This window comes from Diachasmimorpha longicaudata, chromosome 3, assembly GCF_034640455.1.
Source record: "Diachasmimorpha longicaudata isolate KC_UGA_2023 chromosome 3, iyDiaLong2, whole genome shotgun sequence".
In the NCBI taxonomy this organism is placed as follows: domain Eukaryota; kingdom Metazoa; phylum Arthropoda; class Insecta; order Hymenoptera; family Braconidae; genus Diachasmimorpha; species Diachasmimorpha longicaudata.
In genome coordinates, this window is record NC_087227.1 from 7,186,983 (window position 1) to 7,207,368 (window position 20,386).

General features: G+C 41.5%; 7 protein-coding genes across 12 annotated transcripts; 3 read left to right on the forward strand and 4 right to left on the reverse strand.

Moving 5' to 3' along the window:
- The first annotated feature begins 175 nt into the window (after positions 1 to 175).
- Lst8 lies at positions 176 to 2,250 on the forward strand. The gene is made up of 8 exons (XM_064116704.1): positions 176 to 416; positions 510 to 662; positions 762 to 823; positions 896 to 1,046; positions 1,128 to 1,330; positions 1,393 to 1,535; positions 1,722 to 1,913; positions 2,082 to 2,250. The coding sequence occupies exons 1-7, from the start codon at positions 291 to 293 to the stop codon at positions 1,844 to 1,846; spliced, it is 963 nt and encodes a 320-aa protein (XP_063972774.1). The 5' UTR covers positions 176 to 290; the 3' UTR covers positions 1,847 to 1,913; positions 2,082 to 2,250.
- Positions 2,229 to 5,467, reverse strand: LOC135160273 (ADP-ribosylation factor-binding protein GGA3). 2 transcript variants are annotated; one of them, XM_064116646.1, is made up of 4 exons: positions 5,096 to 5,467; positions 4,632 to 4,792; positions 2,879 to 4,507; positions 2,229 to 2,742 (listed from the first exon to the last, which is right to left on the reverse strand). In XM_064116646.1, the coding sequence occupies exons 1-4, from the start codon at positions 5,130 to 5,132 to the stop codon at positions 2,650 to 2,652; spliced, it is 1,920 nt and encodes a 639-aa protein (XP_063972716.1). In that variant the 5' UTR covers positions 5,133 to 5,467; the 3' UTR covers positions 2,229 to 2,649. The 2 variants fall into 2 exon arrangements, with proteins under 2 accessions (XP_063972716.1, XP_063972717.1); XM_064116647.1 differs by lacking the exon at positions 5,096 to 5,467 and having other exon boundaries at positions 4,622 to 4,762.
- A 98-nt stretch (positions 5,468 to 5,565) lies between these two features.
- LOC135160326 (essential MCU regulator, mitochondrial) lies at positions 5,566 to 7,709 on the forward strand. 4 transcript variants are annotated; one of them, XM_064116757.1, is made up of 4 exons: positions 5,588 to 5,716; positions 6,221 to 6,430; positions 6,564 to 6,637; positions 6,775 to 7,709. In XM_064116757.1, exon 4 carries the CDS (start codon positions 6,793 to 6,795, stop codon positions 7,057 to 7,059), a length of 267 nt encoding a protein of 88 aa, XP_063972827.1. In that variant the 5' UTR covers positions 5,588 to 5,716; positions 6,221 to 6,430; positions 6,564 to 6,637; positions 6,775 to 6,792; the 3' UTR covers positions 7,060 to 7,709. The 4 variants fall into 4 exon arrangements, with proteins under 4 accessions (XP_063972825.1, XP_063972827.1, XP_063972828.1 ...); XM_064116758.1 differs by lacking the exon at positions 6,564 to 6,637; XM_064116755.1 differs by lacking the exons at positions 6,221 to 6,430; positions 6,564 to 6,637 and having other exon boundaries at positions 5,566 to 5,716.
- A 66-nt stretch (positions 7,710 to 7,775) lies between these two features.
- On the reverse strand, positions 7,776 to 13,230 carry LOC135160261 (protein flightless-1). The gene is made up of 4 exons (XM_064116618.1): positions 12,723 to 13,230; positions 12,499 to 12,609; positions 9,583 to 12,179; positions 7,776 to 9,450 (listed from the first exon to the last, which is right to left on the reverse strand). Exons 1-4 carry the CDS (start codon positions 12,783 to 12,785, stop codon positions 8,511 to 8,513), a joined length of 3,711 nt encoding a protein of 1,236 aa, XP_063972688.1. The 5' UTR covers positions 12,786 to 13,230; the 3' UTR covers positions 7,776 to 8,510.
- Positions 13,231 to 13,458: 228 nt separating this feature from the next.
- Positions 13,459 to 17,156, forward strand: LOC135160292 (NAD-dependent protein deacetylase Sirt6). Of its 2 annotated transcripts, XR_010298529.1 has the most exons (6): positions 13,459 to 13,919; positions 14,324 to 14,451; positions 14,532 to 14,650; positions 14,773 to 14,896; positions 15,113 to 16,025; positions 17,019 to 17,156. XR_010298529.1 is itself a non-coding variant. In XM_064116696.1 (5 exons), the coding sequence occupies exons 1-5, from the start codon at positions 13,854 to 13,856 to the stop codon at positions 15,828 to 15,830; spliced, it is 1,155 nt and encodes a 384-aa protein (XP_063972766.1). In that variant the 5' UTR covers positions 13,459 to 13,853; the 3' UTR covers positions 15,831 to 16,792. The 2 variants fall into 2 exon arrangements, 1 of the variants encoding a protein (XP_063972766.1); XM_064116696.1 differs by lacking the exon at positions 17,019 to 17,156 and having other exon boundaries at positions 15,113 to 16,792.
- On the reverse strand, positions 16,926 to 18,456 carry LOC135160309 (mitochondrial inner membrane protease ATP23 homolog). The gene is made up of 4 exons (XM_064116729.1): positions 17,953 to 18,456; positions 17,841 to 17,886; positions 17,374 to 17,680; positions 16,926 to 17,225 (listed from the first exon to the last, which is right to left on the reverse strand). The coding sequence occupies exons 1-4, from the start codon at positions 18,194 to 18,196 to the stop codon at positions 17,028 to 17,030; spliced, it is 795 nt and encodes a 264-aa protein (XP_063972799.1). The 5' UTR covers positions 18,197 to 18,456; the 3' UTR covers positions 16,926 to 17,027.
- A 224-nt stretch (positions 18,457 to 18,680) lies between these two features.
- LOC135160316 (ADP-ribosylation factor-like protein 6-interacting protein 1) lies at positions 18,681 to 20,331 on the reverse strand. Its single transcript, XM_064116740.1, has 5 exons — positions 20,096 to 20,331; positions 19,796 to 19,929; positions 19,419 to 19,656; positions 19,237 to 19,321; positions 18,681 to 19,097 (listed from the first exon to the last, which is right to left on the reverse strand). Exons 1-5 carry the CDS (start codon positions 20,111 to 20,113, stop codon positions 18,997 to 18,999), a joined length of 576 nt encoding a protein of 191 aa, XP_063972810.1. The 5' UTR covers positions 20,114 to 20,331; the 3' UTR covers positions 18,681 to 18,996.
- Between the last annotated feature and the right edge of the window lie 55 nt (positions 20,332 to 20,386).

Below are 20,386 nucleotides of genomic sequence, written 5' to 3' on the forward strand. Positions count from 1 at the left end.
ATCTCTGTGTGATCCTTAGAAAAATCGCAAATCGTTGAAGCCGCTCCATAAACGTGAATAATCCCCTCTATAATCTCTCTGTATCTACAAATTATTTTTGACTCGACTGAAATACAATCAATCGATGATATGACAAAAAGGGCATCAATTTAGCGGCCGGGGTGGCGCTAGTGTTTGTAAACACAAGCGATTCATAGCCTACAAAAATTAATGCTCATTGGAATTGTTGTGCTTTATGGATAGAATCGAAAATTTATGAAATAAAGGAGATAATAAATAAATAATTAATCATGACAGTTGAGGGAATGGGCAGCAATGATCAGGTGATCTTTGTTACTGGGGGATACGATCACACAATTAAGATATGGCAAGCACACACTGGAATCTGTCAACGAACTGTCCAACACACTGTTTCGGTATTTATTTTGAGGGATACGTTAATGGCGTTGACTGTTGAGATAACAATTCATAATATCAACGGTGAATCATGAATTTGGTGATTGTTTTAGCAAGTCAATGCCTTGGATATCACTCCAGATAAGCACGTGATCGCTGCTGCTGGATATCAGAACATTTTTATGCACGATCTGGCCTCGAGTAATACAAGTTCAGTGCTTAATTACGAAGGGGCTTCTAAGAATGTCACTAGTCTTGGGTTTCAGGTGAATATCTCTTTTCTAATTTTTGTTCGAATTTCCAATGAAGACAACACAATTTTTCTAAAACGATTTTGCCAATAAATTTGGGTCATTCCTTTACAGGAAGATGGGAAGTGGATGTACACAGGAAGTGAGGATTTATCCGCAAGAGTTTGGGACCTCAGGTAAAATCTCCACCTTTCACTCCCCAAAAGTTCATGTGAAAATCTCATTCATTTCCATTCTGCTCCATGAAGGGCGAGTACCTTTCAATGTCAGAGGATTTTCCAAGTGTCAGCACCAGTGAACTGTGTCTCCCTCCACCCAAACCAGTCAGAATTGATCGTTGGAGATCAGAGTGGAATTGTCCACCTCTGGGATCTGCGATCAGATCATAATGAACAGTTGGTGGGTATCACGCATTGAAAATATTATCTCAAACCCAGCACGACCTCAAAAATATCAAATTGTAATGTACGTGATCCTCAGATTCCAGAGGCCGAGGCTTCCATCCAAGACATTGCAACAGACCCCGATGGCACTTACATGGCAGCAGTTAACAACAAAGGAAACTGCTATGTCTGGTCTCTAAGTGGTGGAGTGTGTGAGGAACCTACCAAGCTCAATCCAAGACACAAAATAGCCGCCCACAAGAGATACGCATTGCGCTGTAAATTCAGCCCAGATTCTACGTGAGCAAATTAAAAATATTTCATTCCCTTTGGATGTTGAATCATTCGAGATGTTCTTTCAGACTCTTGGTCACTACGTCGGCTGATCAAACAGCTAGGGTATGGAAAACAACGGATTTCTCAGAGATGCAAGTCTTACAACATGAGTCTAAGAGATGGGTCTGGGATGCTGCTTTTTCTGTTGATTCTCAATATATTTTTACAGGTGAGGATTATGGTTTAAAATTATTTTTTTATTATTTATGGTGACGGATTACGCATTAGGCATTACATCCTTCGTGTTGTCTGTTCATCGGTAGTCCTCATTATTGCGTGGAGGATCCATGAGATCGTTGATGTCATGTGAAGAAAGAACTATTGAAAAATATATAATGAAATGCTCTCATTCCAGCATCTTCTGATGGTGTTGCCAGGCTCTGGAACGTATCAACAGGAAAAATCGAGAGAGAATATCAAGGGCATCAGAAAGCCCTCACGGCACTAGCCTTCAGAGATCAAATTGTACCTTCCACCTGAATTTGTAGAATAAAAAAAACTGTTTCTTTTTTCAAATAACCTGCGGATCCTCAGTACATTTTTACAGGTAAAAATAATTTAACTCATTTCCAATTATTAATAAGGTCTTTGAGTCCTCCCCTGAACACTCGTCTTCATCGAAATATGAGGTATCACAAAACTTTTCAGGTCTTCCTCCAAAGTAATTCATCAAGACACTTTTGTGCTGAATAAATATCAAAACCTTTTCTTTCAGCATCCTCTGATGGAGTTGCTAGGCTGTGGCATGTGTCACCAGGAACAATCGAAAGAAAATATCCAAACCATCAAAAGGCTCTCACAGCACTAGCCTTCAGAGATCAAATTGTACCTTCCACTTGTATTGTTGAATTAAAAATAATAATTGTTTCGTTTTTCAAACACAATTTCATATACTTTTATTCAAATATAATAATTCTATTCAGTTAATCGATCCCTCCAGCTATTCCAATACATCACAATTATACGAAGACGATGCAATTCGTATATAAACTTATGCTCACACATAATCTTAAAATTAAAACAATAATCTTTATGATTACTTCGAGTCATTAATTCTCGTAAGTACTGAAACATGAACGAAAAAGTACTTTGATGGTTTTCGACTAGAACAACATCAACGAGAACGAAATTCATCTATTCTTCCCTTTCGAATAATTAATTAAAAAGTCTCTTTGATTGTTTTATCTTTTATGGTAAAATTACTTTTGACAGTGAAAAAAAAATCGGTCCAGTGGTTATTGGCCTCTAGTTACTAATGAAGAAAATAAAATGAGGATTTGCAATTAAGATGTCAGAATGTTGTCGACTTCGCCCATTTCCGTGAAGGTTTCGTCCTCCATTGTGTAGCTCAGCATGAACTTTAATGACAGAGGCACCTAGAAGAGAGAGAGAAAAAATGAATTCATCAATGGAACTTTGCTTTGTGAATTCTCAGCCAAACGTAGAGACAAAAACATGAAACATCGTTTCAAATATTTGTTCAGGGGGTCCTTATCTATAAATTCAGCTTACCTTCAGTGGATTAGCGATCATCATGATTTGCGTGATAGCAGCGGGTGGCAAAAATACATTGAATCCAGGTAATTCAACTCCGGATGGTGGCTGTAGCCGGCACTTGCAGCTTTTAGGTACAACAGCTTGAAACAGATAATCCCTCAATGCTTTACAATTTTTGCTTACAGTAGTGACAACAACAACAGTAACATCCTTCCTGGGTCCACCATCCGCAAAATGCAGAATCACAGATATTTCATTTTTATTATCAATAACAGTCACAGGAGGTACCTTGCTGGGTTTAACATCACTAAGTGTAACGTGTAATTCCCCCAGAGGTTTGATGTCTACCTCCACCACCTCATCAATTACCGCACCAGTCTTTCCATTCTGCTCCCCCAATACCATTTTGTCGTCCTCGCCATCGTCCTCCCAATTGACATTTCCAGAGCCATTCTTTTTCTCCTCCTCCGCACCTGCCCCCTGTCCCATCAAAATCGTTTGACTCTTATTTTTATTTTTATCCCCAACCCTGAGAACTCCTTTATCTCCTGGAGACCCTTCGAACTCGTCAACCAAGCTCTTCATCATTCTGCTGTTCTCCAGCAGTGACTCCTGCAGCATTATCTTCCCCATCTCATTCAGCTCCTCCAGAGCCTTTGCCTTAGCGTCGACCTTCACTCCTGGAATCTTCTCCCCAGGGTCACATTTTGCCTTTTGTACACTCACTGGCTGCAGAACATTAAGGTTATCCATTAGACTATCGAAGTTATTTGGCGAAACCTCTGTGGCACTTGGTGTCGTTGAGATGGCATTAAATATGTCCCCCAGTATCTCAATGTCACTAGGCCCAGTGCTCCTCTGATTGTCGTTGAGCAGGAGACAATTCCTGGAGGAGGTGCTGGTGTCAGCTGGAGTGTCCAGGTCGAGGAGGGATATGCCATTGGCGTTGGACTCGTTGCTTTGGGTGAAAGTGGAGTTGAATTTATCGAACACGTGGGAGAGTTCATCATTGGCTGTCAGTACGTCACTCAGAATGTCATCGTTGTCTTGGGTCTCTTCCGCTAGACGAAGAAGCGTGGGTTTTAGGCGCTGGCACGTCTGGTGGAGCTCCTTCATGAGATCGACATCGTCTGGATTTGGTTGGGATGGATTGTAATTGTCCAACATTTCTGATAACAATTTCACGTTGTTGTGGACTGACTCTAGCTCGAGATTTCTCTGGGACTTCTGCTGGATCCTCTTCTCATCGTCCTTGACTATGCTCTTGATGAGGTTGTTGGCGAGCTGGAGTTCGAAAGGGTCTTTGCTCTGCAGGAGCTCCTGGAGGAGCTTGGCTGTTTCCTCGTCCTCGAAGAGGGCATTTCCCACTCTTGGGGGTTTTGTTTGGGAGTTAGGGTGGTTCTGTGGGGTCTTGACGACACCCTGGCTTCTCAACATCTCGAAGGCCTCCTTGATCTTCGTTTCTCGCGGGTATTCCTGTTTCCAATTGTGCAGAAGGCTAAGGACTTTCTCGCGGACTGGGGCTGGAGTCTTCGTGCCAAGGTACTTTGGGGACACAAGCTTTATCATCTCGTTTAGAAAACGAAATTTACCGACTTCTGAGTGAAACGGACGGCCACAACGCTTCATACAAGTATCCAGGAGCTGGAGAACATAAGCGATTAGGTGTTAGGTCGTTCTCTGAAGAACTTGAGGGGAATTTTAGAATAATGAGTGTGATCAGCTCTTAGAACACATTAAACTTTACAGAAATCTTACAGAATCTTACAGAAAGAGCCTGAAGCGCTTCGTTCTCGGTGGCAGATTGAATGTTAGTTGCAAGTAATTTGCACCCAATCTGCATGCCTCCAGTCTCCTTCATCACCATCACGCAGAAAGCATCAATTGCTGCCGTGTCCGGCTTCTCATTCTGAGGATTAATCGCTCTCTCTACAAAAAAGTGAGCAAAACACAAGTCTTGAAAAATTGGTTTTAACGGAAAAATGAAGCTTCTTCAATCGTCAATATCTCCTCGTCAGATGATGCGATTTGGACGTTTTATATTTCATTTTAAAGGTTAAACTGATATTTTGAACGTGATAAAAAATCATTACAATTCACTCTGCCAATTCCGAGTTATTAATGATCAAAGCCGGTGCATTTCTCTAACCTCAAAAAGTACATGAATATCTAGGATTCCAAGCAATATGAGAATATCTGCCTAATGCACATCTCATAGACTCAAAAACTTACGGAGAAGAGCCTCCAGGCTGGTCGTCACCACGTCCATCTTCAGGGCCAACTCATTTAATCCCCGAAAGGAAACTATATAATACGCAACTCCAATAAATTCTGAAGTCAGCGAATTAATCAACAATTTAGTGATAAGTTTGACAGTATCAGGTGACAACACGGTGTCAAAATCATCTCCGGCAGGTTTACGGTATCCACTGAACTCCGGTGAATACCATAATCAGAATATAAAAGCAATCACAACACTTCGAAAATCGCGAGGACGATATTCATTCGATTTTACAGATTTCTCAGCAATTAATTAGGCGCAATTTTACAACGTTTTTGATTATTGACGGTATTTTCTTGCATATTGTTTTCTTATCATATCAGTGTGACCTGAAGCAACCTGAAGTTGCCCACGGTTCCTTTGAGATACTGAGACACGCCCATTCGACCCCTGAAGTGCTCTCATTCGTTCGTTCCTCAATGCCATCGGTGGCATTGGTCAAAAAATTGTCAGGCAATTATCAACATTTCGGCGATTCCAATAATATTTTTGCCGAGTCTAAACATAACCTGAATTACAAACATTTGAGAAGAATCCCGGATGACGAAGGACGAGTTTTCTTGTGAGAAAAGGTGAGATAATTTTGCTTGGAATCATTTATTACATTCTGGGGGCCATAGAAAGGTTTTGGAGGTCATAAAAAGGGGTTGGGGTGGATTTTTTCAGTAAATTATATATTTTTTTCCTTCGGGAAGGAAGTTGAGACATAAGATGACGTAGAAGGGTAGAGGTATTTTTAGAAAGGTTTGATGCGTAATTCGAGAAACACGAAGAATTTCCAGGTTCACGAGATTTACTTCGTCTAGGGGACGTGTCAGGGTCGTGGCAGAAGGGTTGAGAGGGTTGATCAGGCCTTGGGAGTTGAGGAGGGAGGCTGGATGATCCTGGTTTTGAAATTCAGATAAAACAGTTTGGTTTATGCTTATCGCAGCTGATAAACATTTGCCTCGATAGGTCTGATACTTATACAGAAGGGAATTATTAAATTCCTAAATTAAAATAAAATCTTTACAACGACTGGCTTCCGTTTCATTTCACTCTCAATCGTAAGAGAATTTTCTATTTTTCTGTAACAGTGACAATATTTTGTGACCGTCAACATTCAAGGTCACTACTCTAGTGACCTTGTCTGAATCTGCGGTACGTGAACACAGACACGTGGGCATTAGGACCCGATAGCAATGCCTTCCCTCTCTCACGTCTACCTTCGGATGTCAATATACAGTGGGTTTCGGACAATCGTTGAGGTCACAGCTAGTGAGCCCTTGCCACGATCTTAGTAAAGTGTAATTATTTACTTATCTGTATCGTCAGTGGATTAAATCGTGTATTCCTTGGAAATTCTTCTACTAAGTATTTCCTAAGGACCCGAACCACATTCTTAGAAGGGTATTACTTCAGACTAGTCCTTCTCCACAGGCCGAGTTCCACTTTCACATACCTTACAATTATCTACGATTGTTTCTCTTGGGAGCATCTCTCTTTTCCTCAGGGTATATATTCCAGATTTTTGCATTAATTTTTCACTGAGGATTTCCATGGGAAAGTCTCAGTCTCTCTGATATTCCAGATATTTCTTTCAATATTCCAGACGACCGAAGCAATTAAAAATTCTCTCCTTAAATTCCAGAGCACTAGCACATCTAAAATGGTCATCCCAAGCCGAATAGTCTCTCTCCTCCGAGCGAAGACCACCCTCCACCAGTTGAACGCAGTGACGGCAAAGAGAACAGCTATAACAACCCGGTCAGGAGCCATTCTCCCTGAGCCCAAACGAGAGCCCTTTGGACTGTTCAGGGTAATAGTAGGAGTTGTTGTTGGCGTGATGATTGGTGCGACTCTCAGCAAAAACGTCGCCAATTTCCTCGAGGAGAATGATTTATTCGTGCCCAGTGATGACGATGATGACGACTAAGTACGTCAATCTTGAAAGCTTTCTTAAACTAGTAAATTATTGAAAATGTAGATATTTATTCTATGATTACCATCAAATGGCCCAACGATTGGATAAATCAATGAATCAGTGGGCTCATCGAAAAATTCGTCAATTTATTGACTGATGAATTGATTTATTTTTGACGGAAATTTGGAGTGCTGCGAAAGTTTTGGAGGAGATTCTCAGCGACTGACTATTTTACATGATTTTTCTCATTGATATATTGACAAAGGACAAGTCATTGTGGATATTTAATTGTATTTTGAACATTTATGGAAGAGTTGAGTAAACCAGGCTGTCTTTAATTGGCAATAACTCGGGAATGGCAGAGTGAAATTTCTTTATTTTCTTTCATCTTCAAGTTATTTTTTCAAGCTTGAAAATGAAACGTGATATATCCAAAATGTCCTATCTGGTCCGGAGATAGTCAAGTTTGAAGCCGATCCATCACACACTTCTCTATTTATTACAAGTTATTTTTTTATTTGTGATTTTTTTTATGGAAATATTTTTCTGATGTCAAGTACTTTAACGTTTGATAATTGTTAATGTTTGTGTGATAGCTTTTCTTATACTTTTGAATGTGTACATGGAAGGAGGGATTGACTAATAAATTTATTTTATTGGAATTTCTGATGTTTTTTCTTAATTAAAAAAAAATTCTTCGATGAAAAGTAAATAAAACTCCACACCCGCTAGTTAAATTTCGTATTTATTTAATAAACAATTATTTTTATTATTTTACATATGTACGATTCTTCTATTAAAAATGATAAATAAATAATAATCAGAGATATGTAAATAAATAGTTAATGCTTGTTAATTTTTGACTTTATGCTCTTGAACGTGTGCACGGTCATGTGTTCGACTGAATTTAATTAGTTATGGTTCATAATTGATAAATCAAGTGGAGAAAATTGAAGAATTCAACGACAATCAGAGAGGAAGTGGCTAAACCCCGAAGACATGTGATTTTCTTCAACAACATGCTGCATATTAAGTGAGCAATTTAAAAGGAAGCAGTTAAAACCGATATTCATTAAAATTGAATTTCCCCGTCGCCACAACGTTTGCATAATTAATTCGACGTAAAAAATGATAAATTATTCTGAGAAATATTTATAAATGCGTGATAACTGTCGATCATCTTGCATCTTTGAACACTAATTGAAATGATCAATTCTCTCCAAATGGCCCCAAATTTATGTCATCGCTTCAAAAAAAAAATTCCAGCCACCCCCTTCTCCTGAAAATTCACAACTCTAAATTGTGCCCTAATTTCAGCAATTTTCCCTCAATAACAATCAATCCTCTCAAAAAATCCCAAAGATTCTTTCTTTACGTTCCCCCAAAACCATAAGTTTTGAAAATCTAAACTAAAAATCCCCTCATCACATTTCACCCCCCATACCCCTGGAAGACAATACGCCTCACTCTGGTGGTTTCTTATGCATGCCCCAGCCATGAAAACACTTGGTGAACCTTCTGCTCTCCTTCCCCTTAGCAGTGAGAAATAGTTTCCTGGGTTTTTCCGGCTGTTTGACCCTGAGATGTTGAATATAAACCTGAGCTGACTTGTATGCAAGTTTAATTTCGACCTCAGAACACCTAGTCCCCAGCCACAGGAACACCTGCTCTCCATTATCAAGGATCATGATGTCATCATCAGCGAGATCATCCTGACAGAAGTCAGTGCACTTTTCACTGATGACAAAATAGCCTTTTTCATTGGAGCACCTGAAGAGTCTCGTATACTTCATGAATTCAGCATCAGTCTCGTAGTTCTTCTTTCCTCCAAGCCCCACCCAGAAGAAGTTGTCGGGTTCTTCGCCCTCGTTGAGCACCTGAAGACTTATCCAGGGTGTATTGAACATCTCCTCGGCGATATCCTGAATGAGCCTCTGCTCCTCGGGATCCGACTTGGATCCAAGCCAGACATAAACAATTCCCGTCTCTTCGTCGTTGTTGAAAGGAACATTCAGGATATAGCAGAAGGAAGAGTTGAGAAGACTAGCATCAGGCTGGATCTGAATTAACCTTGTGCAGAGAGCACTGCCATTACTCCTGAGGTGGAAGAACTCGACGGGTGTTGAACCTGGGGCCTTTCCTTTTCGCTTTCCATGATGAATGATGAATTTTCGCTTGAAGTGCGCCATGAATTTCAGATTCTCCTGTTGCTGGTGGGTCCTGACCACTTCAAGCTTCTCACCAAAGAGGGTTTTAAATTTTTTTTGCATGGAAAATGTAAAGGTCAGCCAGCCCATGTTACCGGCATCTCGACCTTGCCAGAAGTACACGATACACTGAAAGTCGTCCTCGTACTGCTGCTCCTCACCATCTTCGTTTTCCACATCGAGAGGTATCCAGTACCTGGAATGAGGGAAAAAGAAATTGTTCTAACTGTGTTGGAACATTTTGTTGACAATGATCAGGTATTATTGATCATTGTTAATAATCCCCATTAATCCCCGTTAACCCCGAGTCCAGAAACCCCTTTCTCACCTGCATAAGAACACATAACAATCCTCGCTGTAGAAATGCCCCAGCTCCTCCTCCGGTAGTCTTACGAACTTCCTCTTCTCGAGGACAAATGCCTCCATAACCTCAAGATCATCGCTCCACTCGTTCATCAGCTGTTGCGCCTCAGCATTAGACATTTGCGGCTGTCTGGGCATGAAGAGTGCAGCAAGATCAGCCTTGGTGTCCTGCTGCTTGGCCCACTTGGTCAAATCAGCTCCAGTTTTGGCAACCGACTCAGCTGTTCTCGTGAAATCCACAGCGATCACTTCGTCCCATCCAGTGAACTTGGACTTGAATATCTGCGACTCAGTCCCTTCCTGGAGTCGTGTCACCATAGCAAAGTCAGGTCGATCAATCATATTGAAGAGTTCCTGAGACAATTTAACAGCAGCAGCCCTGACAAGCCTCGTTGACTTCTTTCCAAACCATACGAATACATCCAAATAACAATCCAGGATGTAGACATTTCTGTTGTTCAACAGACTGTTGGACAATTTTCCATGGGGTACCTCCACCTGGGGCAGCTCCAGGTAACCCATGCCCAATCTGACCTGGTACAGTCTGGGGATCACAGGAATGAAGTCCCTGTCCACGTGCTCTTCGATGACGTCTGGTTGATCGCCTCCAAGTGCCTTCCAAAATTCCTCAGACTCACTTCCCATTGTCTCCATCATAATTTCCGCTTTATTTTTCCTTTCGTTCTTGTTGATCTTCTCCGCGAGCAGTCGAGATTTCGACTTCAACGTGTTCTTCGCATTTTTACCGTACCACATAAAGATCCTGGCCCCCACGTCCAGGACGAAAACGTAGCCTGGATCGAGGCTGGCGGCGGTGAAGAGCACTGGCTCCAGGTGAATAGAGGCACCAGCTGCATGGACTCGATAAAGTCTAGCGATTGATGGACTATCTTCGACTGTGTAAAAACCGGATGATGTCCGACCGCCCTCGATGTAGGTTATATCCGAGTCGAAGAGCATGAGGAATTCATCACTCTCGTCACCCTGCTCCTCTCTGATTGTTCGGCACTGGGCTCCAAGGAAGTTGCGCAGATTGACGGCGTGAATGGCTGCACAAGCGCGCTTGTCCAGGGTCGCCTTCTCGCCGATCCAGAAGTAAATTGCCCAGATGAGGGCCCCAGCCTCGTCTAGGCTTGTCTTCAGGATTATGTAGCAGTCACCTTCGTAGAACTTGCCGTGGGCAACTTCCTCGATTTGATTTGGAAGGAAATTCTCAATCTCCCAGACAGAGAGCCCCGGCACCTGACCTGCGTCCTCATCGAAGATCTCGGAGTAGTCCAGGGGTGGCTTCTCGAGGCTCTCGTCCCAGCGTTTTGGCTTTAGGGACTCGGTTTTTATGTCGTCTTCGTCCTTGTCTTTGTTTTTTTCACCTGCAATGTCCTTCATCCCCCTCAGAATCTTCGCCTGATCCTGATCAGCCTCTTCCTGATCCCGCCTTCTCCTGAGCCTCATCTTCCTGGCAATGGGATCCTTCGAACTGTTGACAGTCTGCGCTGGAGCCGGTACATTAGCTCCAGCGAGTCGCAGCTGATGCTGAAGTGAAAAATCTATGTTATAGAATTCAATACCCGCACCCCGCTGAACCTCAGTGGGTTTCGGTGGCATCACTAAGTTCGGATTGTCCCTCAAATCCAGTTGTTCGAGATCGGTGAGCAGATGAATGGCATCAGGAACAGTTATCAGTCGATTCGATGAGAGAATTAGCTTCTTCAGCGAGCCACACCTGCAGAGGCCCTCGGGAATCATCTCCAGGTGGTTCTTGGCAGCGGAGAATATCTCCAGTGCTGAGAGTTTTCCAATTCCCGATGGAATTCCCTCGAAGTCGAGTTGATTGTCGTTAACGTAGAGCCTCCTGAGTGTCAGAATTTTGCAGATGGAGGAAGGCAAAGCTGTCAGACGATTTCTGCAGAGGTTCAGAGTCTCCAGCTTCTGCCAGAGCTCGAGGGCTGTCGATATTTCAGTGATCTCGTTGTCAGACAGGTTTAGCCTCTTCAAGTTGGGAAGGGAGTAGAGGGCGTCCGGAACTCGTGGAAGTGCATTTTGGGATAAATCAAGCTCTTGGAGATTCGTCAGGCTCTCCAGGGAGGAGGGGATGTTATTTAGGGTACGCTGGGTGTCCCTCATGGAGAGGGTAGTTAGGTTCATCAGGGAGGGCAACTGGCGAAGCTGAAAGTGACCCAGGGGATTGTGATTAAGGTTCAATGTTTGTAGATTTGCCAGTCGTCTTGTCTGGGGTGGAAGTGTCTCTAACTGATTGTTACTTATGTCCAAGAAGAGGAGGTCTGTCAAGTGGATGAAGAGGGTGTTGGGAATCGTCTCTATATGATTGTGACTCAGGTTGAGGTTGAGGAGGGAACGGGCGCGCTCCAGTCCCTCTGGAATCTCTTTCAGATTGTTGTGCGAGAGGTCCAGGGTGGTCAGTTCTTCCAGGTGGAACAGCTCAGCTGGGATTCCTGACGTCTTCACGTTGTTGTGGCGGATGTTGAGGGTGCGCAGGCAATTGAGCTCGGTTAACTCCCCGTAGAGACGCTCCAGGTTGTTCTTCACGAGGGACAGGTGCTCCTGAATTTTTTTTTCAAGAGATTGGGTGAATTTTTGGGCTGCTAAGGTCTCTTTGTAATTCATTCGATAATTTTTTAAGTAATATCAAATGCCCCAAGACTAATACAAATATTCTCCCCATTTTATTGTTATTTTAGTGCAGCGAAACATCAAATTGATTTCTGCCTTCATCGAACGTATCTTTAATAATTTATTTGTCCTCAAGGAATCTTTCTGGTTTCAAGTGGATAAATGAACGTTGACGAGAAATGTGATATAACCTGAAACTTTTTTTGCTCCCCTCCTGCATTTTCAAATTATGTTCCTCTTATCCACTCACCAATTTCAATAGTTTCCCCATCTCCTCCGGTATCTCCGATAAATTCGTTCTATTTAGTTTCAACCATTGTATCCCTGTCATCAACCGTACGGACGGTGGGAACTTATTCTCCTGAAAGAGAAAAATTCATCTGTAAATCCAAATTCCTCCAAAACGAAGAGCAGACTCCTGACATTGATTCCATCAGGAAATGATGAATTTCTCGTCAAGACTGAAAAACTCACTCCAAAGTCATTGCAGCTGAAGTCTACCCCCCTGACAAAAGGTAGGACCCCAGTGTTCGCCATGTCACCTCAAAATCTCCGAAAACTAGTCCCAAATCTCCAAAAAACTTGTCAGTAAAAGCGACGATTTTCCGGAATTCTCAGGCCCATCGATAGCTTTGGACCTCCACACCTTCCCCACACTCCACAGGTTATGTTCCCCCAGGACTTCTCAATCGGTCGAGTAACCTTCATAAATTGATAAACAAACCGCAATGAGCCCAAAAAAATGAATATTCATAACCCCCCAAGAGTAAAATCACCAGCCCCTGGTAAACCTCGATGTTATTGTATCGATTATTCACAACATCGAACATTACTGCTCGAGACCAATCGAAAATAGATCGATTATTTTAGTTGAACGTGCCGGAATCGATATAACCTCTTCACTTGGATTTATCACGGTTGCTTGGTATTAATCGATTCCAGACGCTTTCCGACACCTTTTCGCCATTTTTCTGTCAATGAAGACTTTTTACAAGCACCAGGAATCTGTCAAATTATTCCATCTTCGATTATACGTTCCTGAGCTTTGGATAACTGCCGGGAGATGGCTACGAGCCCCGAAAATCTTGTCGACTTATTCCATCTCTAGTTTATACATTCCATGCTTAATATGGCATCACCAGTGCTCAGAGCCAATCAGAGTAGTGGAAAATTCACCAATCATTGTCCAGAACGGGGCTTGTGAAAACAACTGTCGCCAACCCCATGAAATCAACAATTCCGGGGCTTTTGGGTGATTCTCAACCAAAAGCACTCGAAAAAGCTCCCCCAGATGAACAATATCAAGCGACTGAAGTGTGTTTGTTACTCCCACGATAATATTTAACATTTTATCACTGAATTAAAATGCCAGAGCCGGTTTAACTCATCAACTTCGACTCAACGATTCTTCATAATTCGTGGGCAATACTCGATATATCGTTTGTCAGGCGGTTGTTGTTGTTATTTGAACGTTGTTTGGACTGTTTTTATTTTTAATTCAGGATTTTAAGTGTTTTAAATCAGTTTATAAGGGAAAACTGTGGTTTAGGGGGACCGCTGAGGTTTTCGGGTGTTTAAGGGGATTTTTAGACTTCACTGGGCAAAATGTCTTGCAGTTATGCTGATGGATTGTCTCCGTATGAAAACAAAGGTGTCCTAGGGCTTGAAGAGGTGAGTTATTATCTTGAAGTCATGATTTTTTCTTCCTCTTTTATATTTTGATTTTCAGAATGGATTTGATGGGGTGGAGTTTTTTGACAGGACCTTTCTGGGGAAAAATGATGATGAAAAAAATTGTTTTTACGAAATTGTCATCTGTCAGGGGAATTCGACAACTTTTATCAAAAAGTCATTTTTCAATTAATTTTTCAACTGCTTATTTATGTTGACTATAATCATTGGCGAATATCAGGAGATCGGTAGAGTGCAATTTTATGCTTTGATTTTCATTTGCGAGATTTCCCTCGGTGCTGACATGATCGTTGATGCATCTGGATTGCATCATTAAATCAGAAGATACTGCAGATGAAAGCTTTTTTTCTCAACAAATCTGATTTTTGAATTTTTTCTTCAAGAAATACGAGAGTTCTGAGACCCTGAGGTTAAAATGTGGACTTATGGCGGATTGGATCCAGGGAGCACGTCACGTCGTAGTGCACACAGGCGCAGGGATCAGCACTACTGCTGGAATTCCTGACTTCAGGTACTTATTCTGGAATTTTTCCAGCTCTCCAAGAGTTTCGTTGGTGGAATTTAGTCTCAACATTGTACTGACCATTCCAGGGGACCGAATGGGGTGTGGACCCTGGAGCAGAAAGGCCTGAAGCCGGAGAGAGGTGTGTCCTTTGACGATGCCATACCCACGAAGACCCACATGTCGCTGAAACGATTGCTCGATTGTCGTAAGTCAACGAATTCATGCCATTATTTTTATGTCATTGAAGGAGCCCTGATGATACTCCTGAAAACTTATTTCACATGGAGCTGTCGAGATAGATCGGTTGAAGAAGTTAATTTTTTCCAGAAAAAATTAAATTCATCGTCAGTCAAAATATCGATGGCCTTCATCTTCGCTCTGGGGTGTCTCGGCAGTATCTCGCTGAGCTGCATGGCAACATGTTTATTGAGCAGTGTGATAAATGTGGAAGGTACGGTAATCATTTAGCCTCTTAGTTTTTTAGAAGAAAGAGAACATTTTCTCAATTACTTTGCAAATGCAATTAATTTTCTTATAGAGGGGAACGAAGATTTTATTGCCAGGTTTTGATCTTTTTATGTTCCCCAGTGTTTAAATTTTCTATTTGTTGCCGAATAGTTTTGTACAACTATGAAGAATTCCCTAAATCATTCTCAATCTCTCCCAGGCAATTCATCCGTCACTTTGCGACGACAAGTGTCGGCAAGAAATGCCTGGACACTGTCTGCCGATCCGAGCAACTCGGTGGACGTCCCTGTCGAGGCCGTATGCACGATACAATTCTCGACTGGGAGCATAACCTCCCCGACAACGACCTAGCCCTAGCAGACCTCCACTCGAGTGTCGCCGACCTAAGTATATGCCTGGGTACAACTCTTCAGATAATCCCCAGTGGCAATCTCCCTCTGTACACTAAAAAATATGGCGGCCGGCTTGTTATATGCAATCTCCAGCCCACAAAGCACGACAAAAAAGCTGATCTCGTGATAAACGGCAATGTTGAGGAGATTATCACCCACGTGATGAAAAAATTGGGCCTTGAAATACCCACTTACACGACTGATATCGATCCCACGAGAAACTCAGATCTGTCATCCTCAGAACTCGATTGGACAATTCCCACCAGTCGAATCAAGGAGATGAAGGTCCTCTACAAGAAGGTCTGCAAACCGACGAAACGCAACAGGAAGACCTTCATGTACGAGAGGGAGAGGGAGTGCGAGAAGCCAGCGAAGGCCAGAAAAAAATCGCTGGTTGTCAAGAAAGAGGAGATCAGCACTACTGGTGACGAGACCCCATCATTCGAGAGTGTTGACATCAAGGAGGAGAAGGAGAGTCCAGACATTAAATTGGAAACTGTTGACAACGAGGGGAACAGTATCTAACACCAATTTCATGATGGTTTTTACTTCGTTTTCGTGCACCTCAAGTGCTCCAAAATAATTACAGCGTTGTATCAGTAGAGACGAGTAGATTTTTTCGTTTCAATGAGTGAGGTTGGAAATTGTTTGCTCACTTTTGGTTTCATGGAGAATGGAGGCATTGTTTGTGGCTGGGACTTCATTTTCGGAGACTGTTCGGTGAGAGAAAAAAAATGCACAAAAGAAGGGTTACTTGAGTAAAAGTACATTTCTAAGGTTACTGATTAGGAACTATTGAAAAAAGGGAGAAAAGTTTTTACTTATTTTTGTATCTGACGTATTATTAATACTATTATGGCGATAACCGGTCTAAATATTACGGTTTAAAATATTGTGAAGAAGATGGAGTAAACAATATCAGAACGATTCTTTTAACGGTATTGTTGTATATCACTGGCACCCCCTGGCTACTCATTATTCAATCTCACCTTCAAGAAAAATCCTCCTGAGGTAGATTAGAGCGGTACCAATATTGCTCGCCGTCACCAGGATCTAAATCCGGACACTGCCCTCGGTAATTAAATAATTATTAATTAACAGATTAATACATCCAGGGGCTTGGCAGACTCATCTAGAGGTTCCCCTTTTGTCCTACATTCCCCTAGAACGTCTATTTCTTAACATTTATTTTTTCACTCTAAGTTAGGTTCAATCGTGTAATATTTGCAATTTCAATTTTCTTCATCATATTTTTGTATCGTAATATTTTGCGCAATATTTCTTACCGTAATATTATGGTTTAGTCGTATTTAGACCTGTAATCATTATGGCTATGTGATTCGTTTGATCTCCAGTCTGAGCTGCTTACAATTTTCATGTGAAAAATAATGTAATGATTGTGTAATACTGAAATATGAATGATTTAGTCCGATAAGAGGGGAGGGGCATTTCATTACAATTAACTCACCTTTCACCTCGCAATCCAATAACGAGGTAGCCACATCAAATTTCCTGGTAATAATTCATTTAGAAGAAGTATATTGGAATTATTTCGGAAAAGAATTGTCAAAAGAAATTATTTCTTTAAAAGTGTCGTCAGGAAATACAAAGACCCTTCAGTAAAATGGATAATTTTTTTAATAATCGCTGACGAGAGTATGTCCATTATTGCATTGAAATACATACATTGAAAAAATTCATCACTAATTACAGGACAATTTGCTAGAGATCGTAGCCATAGAGAGAGCCCTCGTATAGGGCCTTCTCCATGTCGTCGGTGGATTTTCGTATTCTCCTACCTATGGGCTCCATGTCGTTGTAGCATTTGTCGAAGACACGATCAACCGCTGCTGCCGCTTCCTCTGGGGTTACTCCTCTGGCTGCCAGGACTGACAGCGTTGCTCGTCTCTTGACGCACTCCTGGGATAAACATATCAATTGAGCACCAGGAACATGAATAAAACGATACCAAACTTAACAAGTGATTGAAATTGTTTGATTTTTTTCCACAAAAAAACTAATCCCAGAATCTGAAATATTCATTGATAAGCGACCACTATGAGCTCACCCGATGTTTCTGCTTTAAATTAAACCAGGATGCATCTCCATCGAAAAATGCACTTAAGAAACTACAGTATGTCAGATTGGCCGCCCGAATTTCTGTGCAGGCTAGGTGATCCAATTTCTTGAAGTCCAGATTATTTCGACAGTAGTCGAACATGTGAATCATCTCATGGGACAGTACACTTGAGATCATGGTCTCAATTCTAGCGGTGTTCTGGCAGACGACAATCTGATTCAGCTCGGGGTCGTAGCCACCTGTCACTGACTGGTCACACATTTCACAGGTCATGTGTCTTCTGATGTCCACTGGGCTACGAGAATTTTCGTTCAAGACAGTTAATTCCAATTTAACATCATTGGAGAAGTGGGAGGACACATTCCAGCAGGAGCTGGCAAACAGCCTCTGCTGGAATAACCTTCCGCTTATCCACAAGACAATTAATTCATTAAGTGATCGCATAATTTCCTCACCATCCTGAACTCTTCAGAGCTGCCATCATCAGCTTCACTATGGGATCTGTTCCAGAAATAAAAAAAATTATCTCATCTTCGATTGAAAATAAAAAAGTATATTCTTTCTTACGTTTTTTCACGCAGTTATAGAGCATTCTCTCGCAATGATACTTTTGTATATTCTCCTCGCCTTCCTTCAAGAACACAGTTTTCACAATTGATCTGGGCTTGAAACCTCGTCTCTCGGGGTACAGGTCGTGCCCATACAATTCACCGTGTTCGTCAGGGTATGTCTTCGTCGGAGGAGGGGTATATACAGAGTTCTTAGTATTCGGCTTTTCATTGTTCGGCGTTTCATTAGTAGAGTTAGACATTTCAAATAAGAATAAATTTGAGTTTCACTTGTTTTCACTGTCACCAGCACTTGGTTCCGGTCTTCATGTACTGGGTTGGCTTCAAGAGGTTCTCGATTACATCAGATATGATACTGGAGCACTTGGAGATGGTTTAGAGGTTGGGGCAGCCGGGACCATGTGAGAAACTGTGTCGGTAGTGGAGGAATTATTTTTCCGAAGATAGGTTAGGTAGATTTTTATACAGGGTCTGCTCTCAGGGAATTCCCCGGATTGTTTGGGAATTGATTTTTTGGGATTTTGGATGGGAATTTGGAGATATATCCTCTTCAAGGTGAGTCACGGAATTATTAAACGCTTTTATCGCCAGCAGTTTCTTCACTTGTAATTGTATATCTCCCATAACCTCAAATGTTAATAACTATTACGATGGTTTATTATTTTCACACAGTCAGTAAAGAATTCTGTATTTTCCAAATAAAAGAATAAAAACATTTGTCACACCTACAAAGACACGTAGATTTTAGTCTCCAACGAGTACAGAAAATATGAAGAATCATTTCTATTTTCTATCTTATCACAAATAAATAAAACTAGTGAGTACGCTTCAACTTTGGATCATGAGAATTTTCTAATAAAGATTCGTGGTCAGTCTGTTTGTTAATGATTTAAACTGCCTCCTGGCGTATGTGATGTCTAGCGATGATTTGTTATAAATTTTGATTAAATATATACGCTGATGCTGTGGTGAGTAGATACGTGAGAAGCTCGTGCAACAATTATGGGTGAAATATGAATGGGCAGATGTCAAATTTTTGGCATTACGCCTTCTTCTGGTGCATCAAGTACTTGTACACGTACTGTAGAGCCCTTTGCACTCGACCCTTGTGCTTCAAACCTGGCAGCAGCAGGGAAATACTGACTGAAAAAAAAATACGAGATTGATAAAGATGTAAATGGCTGAGGATTCTACAAGAAAAAGGGCAGGGCAATCCCAATCTAATTATTTTGGTCTGAGGACAATTGAATAATTAATAATCAATTGAATTGACTTCACTTACCGATTAAGTACATCAATAATAAATTGTTGACGATATTCCCCAGCCAGGCTAGTAAACTCAGGCCCAAAGTAATGGATCCATAGTACTAATTGATGGAAAAGAAGAATGAGAATTGAAAAGAAATTCAAGACAATAATTCACCTACTAATTTATGACAGATATGAATGAATTAAAATACTTACAACTGCCGGCCGATTATTGCGTGCATTTAGTAGATACTTCCAGGTATTCTGAACCTGAATAATCACCTCACTGAGGTTCAGGCATATTTCCTCGAGCTTCTTCTCCTTGTGGCCTGTCCAGGCAGTCGAGGAGATGAATGTCGACGACAATACTGGCACTAAATAGTCAATGAGTGCTGCCAGCAGCAGAGAGATAGAGATTATCGTGACGAACGTCGGCTCCAGCATCCAAATGAACCTTTAACAATTGTCAAGTCATTGACTTTTCAAGAGATATCCCACAATTCAACAAAAAAAATTAATCAGTCAAAAAGGATAAGAATTAACTTTTACAGAATTAATAATTATCATTTCTGCAGGAAGTAACTTTTACTCACAGGAATAACGTAGTGATGGCTCCGAAGATCAACCCAGGATACCATGACTTCTCCCAGAGGATGACTGAATTTATAGGCAAGACAGCCTCTCTCCAAGGCTCCATCCGTCTCTTCAGCTGCTTCATGCATTTTTCCTAGAAGGGAAAATCATTCATTAAATCTTCAGACAGTCCGACTCTCTCATGAACTTGAAAGGTTGACGGAAATATGAATGCTGGCAATTCAGACGCCCTCCAACCCCCAAATCCCCGAAAAATTCCCCATTACAACCCCCAGAGCATCAAAAGAGAATCATCTCACTTTTTCTGAATCCGGCATCCTCCTCAGGACTTAATATTCCCGCACGAGCACTTCAAAAATCCCTCACAGCCAGTGAAATCTCCTTGTCAAACGTCGCACGACCCTTCACCGAAATAATTCCTCGACCACTACCACTCTATCACTCCCTAGAACAATGTTTCACCCTCCATAGTTGCCAAAATAATTATCTTCGATTGAAAAACTATTGGGATAAATAAAAAAAACACATGCGTAGTTCAGTTCACATCACAGGGAAAATGCACGTCGATAACTTCACGACAGATCCTGCCC